Source organism: Zalophus californianus, chromosome 2 (assembly GCF_009762305.2).
Source record: "Zalophus californianus isolate mZalCal1 chromosome 2, mZalCal1.pri.v2, whole genome shotgun sequence".
Taxonomy (NCBI): domain Eukaryota; kingdom Metazoa; phylum Chordata; class Mammalia; order Carnivora; family Otariidae; genus Zalophus; species Zalophus californianus.
The window spans coordinates 161327818-161336358 of record NC_045596.1 but is presented as its reverse complement, the minus strand read 5'-3'; the positions used below and the strand labels follow the sequence as shown (position 1 = coordinate 161336358).

The 8541-nt window shown below is 38.4% G+C and overlaps 1 protein-coding gene across 1 annotated transcript; it reads left to right on the top strand.

Moving 5' to 3' along the window:
• Positions 1-4528: 4528 nt before the first annotated feature.
• LOC118356728 (arylamine N-acetyltransferase 1-like) lies at positions 4529-5595 on the top strand. Its single transcript, XM_035726236.1, has one exon. The coding sequence runs from the start codon at positions 4529-4531 to the stop codon at positions 5399-5401; it is 873 nt and encodes a 290-aa protein (XP_035582129.1). The 3' UTR covers positions 5402-5595.
• The last annotated feature ends 2946 nt before the right edge of the window (positions 5596-8541 follow it).

Sequence of the window (8541 nt, the reverse complement as noted above, 5' to 3'; positions counted from 1 at the left end):
AAAGGTAGAAACATAAGGCTGGCAGCAGACCTGTATACAGAGACCTGGCAAGACCATAAAGGACGGCCATGATATATTCAATGTGCTAAGTGGGATAAATATGTAGCCAAGAATACTTTATCCAGCAAGGCTGTCATTCAGATTAGAAAAAAACAGTTTCCAAGACAAGCAAACACTAAAGGCATTCATGGCCACTAAACCAGCCCTTCAAGAAATATTAAAGGGGACCCTATGAGTGATGAGAGGCCAAATGTAACAAAGACCAGAGAGGAACGGAGACAATCTACAGGAACAGTGACTTTACAAGTAATACAATGGCAGTAAATTCATATTGTTCAATAATTGTTCTGAATGTAAATGGACTAAATGCTCCAAAAAATAAAAATAGAAAAAATAAAAAAGATATAGGGTATCAGATGGATTTTTAAAAAAAGGAACCATTGATATGTTACTTACAAAAGATTCATTTTAGACCCAAATACACCTCCAGATTGAAAGTGAAGGAGTGGAGAACCATATATCCTGCTAATTTACATCAAAAGAAAGCTGGAGTAGCCATCCTTATATCAGACGAACTAGATTTTAAACCAAAGACTGTAGTAATAGATGAACAGGACACTACATCATAATAGAGGGGTATATCCAACAAGAAGATCTAACAACTGTTAGTGTTTATTCCCCTTATGGGAACAGCCAAATATATAAATAAAGGCAATCTACTCATTTAAAACAATCCTTATCAAAATACCACCAGCATTTTCAGAGCTGGAACAAACAATGCTAAAATTTGTATGGAACCAGGAAAGACCTTGAATAGCTAAAGGAATGTTGAAAAAGAAAACCAGGGGTGCCTGGGTGGCTTAATTCATTAAGCATCTGCCTTTGGCTCAGGTTATGTTCCCATGGCTTTGGGATCAAGCCCACATCATGCTCCCTGTTCAACGGGGAGCCTGCTTCTCCCCCTCCCTCTGCTGCTCCCCCTGCTCATACTCTCTTTCTGTCAAATAAATAAGCAAAATCTTGAAAGAAAGAGAGAGAGAGAGAGAGAAAGAAAAAGGAAGGAAGGAAGAAAGAAAATGAAAACCAAAGCTGGTGGCATCACAATTCTGGACTTCAAGCTGAATTACAAAGCTGTAACCATCAAGACAGTATGCCATAAAAACAGTCACATAGATCAATGGGACAGAATAGAGAATCCAGAAATGGACCCTCAACTCTGGGCAACTAATCTTCAACAAAGCAGGAAAGAATAGCTAGTGGGGGGAAAAAAACAGTCTCTTCAACAAATGCTGTTGGGAAAACTGGACAGCCACATGTAGAAGAATGAAACTGAGCCATTTTCTTACACCATACACAAAAATATATTCAAAATGGATGAAATACCTAAATGTGAGACAGTAAACCATCAAAATCCTAGTGGAGAACACAAGCATCAACCTCTTCGACCTCATTACCAGTAAATTCTTGCTAGATACGTCTTCAAAGGCAAGGGTAACAAAAGCAAAAATGAACTATCGGGACTTCATCAGAATACAAAGCTTTTGCACAGCAAAGGAAACAGTCAACAAAACTAAAAGGCAACCCGCAGAATGGGAGAAGATATTTGTTAATGACATATCAGATAAAGGGCTAGTATCCAAAATCTATAAAGAATTTATAGCTTGCTCAACACCGAAAAAAACAAATAATCTAGTCAAGAAATGGAGAGAAGACATGAACAGACATTTCCCCACAGAAGACATGCAAAGGGCCAACAGACACATGAAAAAATGCTCAATGTCACTCAGTATCAAGGAAATACAAATCAAAACAATGAGATTCCACCTCACATGAGTCAGAATAGCTAAAATTAACAAGTCAGGAAACAACAGATGTCGACAAAGATGCGGAGGAAGGGGAACCCTCCTACACTGTTGTTTGGAATGCAAACTGGTGTAGCCACTCTGGAAAACAGTATGGAGGTTCTTCGAAAAGTTAGAAATAAACCTACCCTATGACCCAGGAATTGCACCACTAGGTATTTAACCAAAGGATACAAACGTAGTGATTCTGAGAGACACGTGCATTTCAATGTTTATAGCAGCAATGTCCATAATAGCCAAATATGGAAAGAACCCAGATGTCTATGGATGATGAATTGATAAAGATGTGATTATATATATATATAATGGAATGTTACTCAGCCATCAAAAAGAAGGAAATCTTGCCACTTACAATGAAGTGGTTGTAACCAGATATTATGCTAAGCAAAATAAGTCAGTCAGAAAAGACAAATACCATATGATTTTACTCATAGGAATTTAAGAAACAAAACAGATGAACATAGGGGAAGGGAAGGAAAAACAAAGTAAGATAAAAACAGAGAGGGAGGCAAACCATAAGAGTCTTAGCTATAGGAAAGAAACCGAGGGTTGCTGGAGGGGAGGTGGTGGGGTGGGATATTTGGGTAATGGGCATTAAGGTGGACAGTTAATGTCATGAGCACTGGGTGTTATATGTAAGTAATGAATCACTAAATTCTACCCCTGAAACTAATAATACACTATATGTTAACTTAATTGAAAAGGGAAAAGACTGTTGACTAAATTTTTTTTTAAAGGTCAAGCATGTCTAAGCCATATTTCTTTTGTTCCATATCACCAGTCCTCCTTACTTATTCAACAATGCTTCTGGATATAGAATAAGAGAGGGTTTTGGATGGCCTGGCTCAATTACAATTGTTTCTCCGTGTCTGAGTGGTAGTTTTAGAGTTGTGTACATGTTGGTAAAGGATATCAATGCAAATAAGACAAGAAGAGATGAAATAAACTTAATAGATTTAGAGAAAATAATGTTGCAGAAGTTAAAAATAGAGAAAGTTAAAACCCTAGCAAAATGAGAAGAGCTGATCAAGAAAGAAAAATAGAATACAAAAGAAATGAGAATAAGGACAATAGAAACACATAGCTTATCACCACTGGCCTAGGGGACAGGGCCTTTTGTATCATGTCACCTCAGGCCATGTCATATTAACAAAGGTAGTGCACTACTGTTACAATTAGCATCTACATGGGATTAGGACTTTTCACCAGCAAGGGACAGAAACCTTTTCTACATGGGATTTAGCAAAATAAGGATTTTTTTTTTTTGCTAGCTCACTTTAACAGAAGGTCAAGAGATAATTTAAGATTTGATTCAGGTCTTTTCTCATCTTCTTTTCTCCTGCTTTTCACTCCTCAACCCCATAAATTTTTGTTGATATTATTTTTCAGCAAGTTCTCCCAGTAGCTTTGAGAAAATACCCTACCAATTCTTAGCCCTGCAGCAGAACATATCTGCTTAGGTTTCTGAAATATTCCTTCAATAGAGTCTCATTGACTTGACTTGGATAACATACCATTCATGAGCAAAGTACTGGTCCTAGAACCTACATATTTTTAATTGGTCCACATGGGTCACATGTCTATTTATTTAGCTGAATACATACAGCTTATTCTTCATATAATAGCCAGAAATATCAAATTGATTATGGTACACTTTGCCTAAACTGCAACGTTCCCCCACTGATTTTTAAGCCTATGTTAATTGTTTGATCTCATCTCAGTTCACATTCCCTTCCACTCACTCTGCTTCAATCGCCCTGGCCTCCTACATGTTCTTTGAGAATTCTAAGCAGGTTCTACTTTGAGACTTTTTTTGCTTTGTTTCTTCTGCCTGAATGGTATTCCCCATGCATGTGGACATGGCTCATTCTTTCACATCTTTAAGGTCACAATGGTGATTTTTTGATCACTTTATTCAAAATTAGTTTTCTCAGTGCATAACATGTGTTCTTTCTTTGCTTTAGTTTTCCACAGGGCACTTATCAGAATCTAAGAAATTGAATGTTTTATTGGTTTATCCAATTTATTATCTATGTCATCCAACTCCCACTAAAATGTAAGATTTCTGAGGGCAAGCAAGCAGCAGATCAGGAGCAAATACATAGTAGGTATTCAGAAAATATATTGAATATATTGAATGAATTAATAAATCAATACAAAAATGAATATAATCTTTGAGTGGGAAACTTTGACCAAATAATTTTATCTAAAGGGGAAACTGAGTGGATCAGGTACCATGAAATCTATAGACTCTTTATAGACTTTATATAGACTCTTTCTCCTGTTTGTATTAGGAATTATTTTTAAACCCTATTTTGATACCAATTTGAACCTTGTTTTGTTCGTCATGAGGAAAACCACATGTAAACTGTTTTTATAATTTCACTCCTCACTTTTGATGGATTTCCAATTTCTCATGGTTAAAACATTAAAGAAGGGATAATAGTTTTCCTACGGGGTTACTAAGTCTACTAAGTGAGTTTATATGTACAGAAGTAATTTATACAATAAAAGCACTAAAAAAAAGACTTATGATTATGGATATTTATAACCACTGATTGCATTTACATTTTTAAAATACGTTAGTTATAATTAAGCTAATCAAAGAAATCCAGTGCAAAAGTAATGTATTTATTTCTGTTTTGTTGTACTTCCCTTAGGGGATCATGGACATCAAAGCATATTTTGAAAGAATCGGTTATAAGAACTCTAGGAAGAAATTGGACTTGGAAACATTAACTGATATTCTTCAGCACCAAATCCGAACCATTCCCTTTGAGAACCTTGACATCCATTGTGGGGAAGCCATGGAATTGGGCTTGGAGCCCATTTTTGATCAAGTTGTAAGGAAGAACCGTGGTGGGTGGTGTCTCCAGGTCAATCATCTTCTGTACTGGGCTCTGACCACAATCGGTTTTGAGACCACAATGTTAGGAGGGTATGTTTACAGTACTCCAGCCAGCAAATATAGCAAGGCTATGATTCACCTTCTGCTGAAAGTGACTACTGATGGCAGGAATTACATAGTAGATGCTGGGTTTGGACGCTCTTACCAGATGTGGCAGCCTCTGGAGTTAATTTCTGGGAAGGATCAGCCTCAGGTGCCTTGCATCTTCCACTTGACAGAAGACAAAGGAATCTGGTACTTGGACCAAATCAGAAGAGACCAGTACATTCCAAACCAAGAGTTTCTTAATTCTGATCTCCTAGAAAAGAATAAATACCGAAAAATATACTCCTTTACTCTTGAACCTCGAACAATTGAAGATTTTGAGTCTGTGAATACATACCTTCAGATGTCTCCAACATCTGTGTTTACAAACAAGTCATTCTGTTCCTTGCAGACCTCTGAAGGGGTTCACTGTTTAGTGGGCTGCACCCTTACCTATAGGAAATTCAATTTTAAGGACAATATGGATTTGATAGTGTTTAAAATACTGAATGAGGAAGAAGTAGAAAAAGGACTGAAAAATATATTTAATATTTCCTTGGAGAGAAAGCTTGTGCCCAAACATGGTGATCAATTTTTTACCATTTAGTATAAGGAGCAAAAATGGTCCTCAGTATTACTTCATGTACTGAAACTTTTTATTATAAAAAATTTTAATCATAGAGATAATAAAATAGTAAATGTCTGTATCACCCAATTTATCAATTATCAGCTACCATATTTCCCCAATACTCACACATTATACTGAGGAAAATTTTACCCTTAAAAATGTCAGCATTTAACATTACAAAGTTGTAGTCATCAAGACAGTATGGTACTGGCAAAAAAAGACACATAGATCAATGGAACAGAATAGAGAGCCCAGAAATGGATCCACGACTATATAGTCAACTAATCTTCAATAGAGCAGGAAAGAACATCCAATGGAAAAAAAGACAGTCCCCTCAACAAATGGTGTTGGGAAAACTGGACAGCCACATGCACAAAATGAAACTGGACCACTTTCTTAGACCATACACAAAAAATAAATTCAAAAGACCTAAATGTGAGACAGGAAACCATCCAAATCCTAGAGGAAAACACAGGCAGAAACCTCTTTGACCTCAGCTGCAGCAAGTTCTTACTAGACACGTTACCAGAGGCAAGGGAAACAAAAGCAAAAATAAACAATTGGGACTTCATCAAAATAAAAAGCTTCTGCACAGTGAAGGAGACAATAAAACTAAAAGGCAGCTCATGGAATGGGAGAAGATATTTGCAAACGACATATCAGATAAGGGTTAATACCAAAGTCTATAAAGAATTTATCAAACTTAACACCCCCCAAAACAAATAATCTGGTTAAGAAATATGTGGAAGACATGAATAGACACTTCTCCAAAGAAGACATACAAATGGCTAACAGACACATGAAAAAATGCTCAACATCACTCATCATCAGGGAAATAAAAATCAAAACTACAGTGTGTTATCACCTCACTTATCAGAATGGCTAAAATTAACAACAAAGAAAAAACGGGTGTTGGTGAGGCTATGGAGAAAGGGGAACCCTCTTGCACTGTTGGTGGGAATGAAAACTGGTGTAGCCACGCTGGGGAACAGTTTGGAGGTTCCTCAAAAAGTTAAAAATAGAACTCCCTACAATTCAGCAATCGCACTCTTAGGTATTTACCAAAAAGATACAAAAATACAGATTCTAAGGTGGTACATGCACCCCAATGTTTATAGCAACATTATCAACAATAGCCAAACTATGGAGAGAGCCCACATGTCCAACAACTGATGAATGGATATAGAAGAGGTGAGATATATATATATGGACTATTAGCCATCAGAAAGAATGAACTCTTGCCATTTGCAGTGATGTAGATGGACTAGAGTGTATTATGCCACATGAAATAAGTCAGAGAAAGAAAAATACCATATGGTCTCACTCATATGTGGAATTTAAGAAAGAAAACAGATGAACATATGGGATATGGGAAAAGAATAAAAGGGGAGAGGGAAACAAGCTATAAGTGACTCTTAACAATAGAGAACAAACTGAGGGTTGATGGAGGGAGGTGGGTGGTGGATGGGCCAGATGGATGATGGGTAATAAAGAAGGCACTTGTTGAGGGCAGCTCAGTCAGTTAAGTGTCTGCCTTCAACTCAGGTCATGAATCCATGGTCCTGGGATCAAACCCCACAATGAGCTCCCTGCTCAGTGGGGAGTCTCCTTCTCTCCCTCTGCCCCTGCACCTGCTCTACCTCACACTCTATCTTTAAAAAGAAAAATATTTTTAAAAAATCTTTAAAAATCTTTTAAAAATCTGTAAAAAGAAAACACTTGTGATGAGCACTGGGGATTGTATGTAAGTGATGAATTACTGAATTCTATTCCAGAAATCAATAATGCACTATATGTTAACTAACTAAATTAAAAAAGAAACAGAATAAAATCAGAATGTAGAAAAAATAATCATGGAAGAGACGCAATTTGGTGGAAGAGTAGGGGACCTCATTTCATCTGGTCCTCTGAATTTAGCTAGATAACTATGAAATCACTCTGAACACCTATGAATTCAACCTGAGATACAACAAAAGAATTGCTGGAATTCTATAAATAGAAAAGTGACCACCTTTTGCAGGGTAGGAGTGTGGAGAAGTGAAATGAAGGGGACATATCGGAGGATAAATGGCAGAGGGGAGGGAGCCTCTGTAAGCCGGCTACCAGAAAGTGATATAGCCCCAGAGCACAAAATCTGAACCTTTAAAAATCCGCTCCAGTGAGAGACATCCCTGCCAGAAAGATGCTCTTTGGTGAAGTAGGACAGAATCCTAGGTGGAACAGTGTAGTCTCAAGATCCCTGGGGTCACAGAGAGCATGCGGGGTCCCTGAGCCAGCAGAGTTCCCCAGCATTGGAGCGGGGAACCTGGTTACTGTCTGTGAGCCCAGGAAGAAGCTCTCAGCTTGGTTTACCATAAACCGTGAACCCTGCAGGCTCTGGTGACACCTCTCAGTGGAGTGGGGAGGAGCCTTGCAAAGGTCAGTTAAAGCCATGGCCCTCTGCCTTCCCCCGGGATGGGCAATGGGGGCACTGGCACTACTAGGTGAATGCTGTCCTTGCAGGGTCCCTGCAAAGACAGAGGCTCATGACCCCCTACCTTTCTCCAGTAGGGGTGGTACAGGTACACGCATGACCAGGTGACCCTTCTACTGGGGGGGGGGGGTGTTCTGAAAATGACAGAAATGCATGAACCTCCACCTTCCCCCAGGAGTCTGCAGTGTGGCACACACAGTGAAAACTGCTTATCCCTGAGGGTTTACTGAAGAAAGGGGACCAGTCTTTCAGCTTGGGGGCTGGAGATTGGGGCACAGCCATTTTTACTCTCATCTTCTAAAGAGGCCTAGAAAGCCTTCAGGGAACAAAAGAGACACAGAAAAACCTTATATTGAGCCCGCCCCCTGGCAAGGGTTGGTGCAACTCAGCCAAGACAAAGACACCTGAGACTCAGTGCAGCAGGCCCCTGCTCCAGGACTAGCTGAAAGAACAAGGAACACCAAGCTTAGAGAACACACAGCACTGCAAACGTGCAGCTCTAAGGGAAAATAGTACATAGAATTCGAGGTTGTTTCTCATGATTCTTTTATATTTCAGTTTACAATTTTCCCTTTTCAACGAGTTTTTTATTTTATCAACTCTTTATTTTTAAGTCTTTTTTTAACTTTCGTTTTTTACATTTACA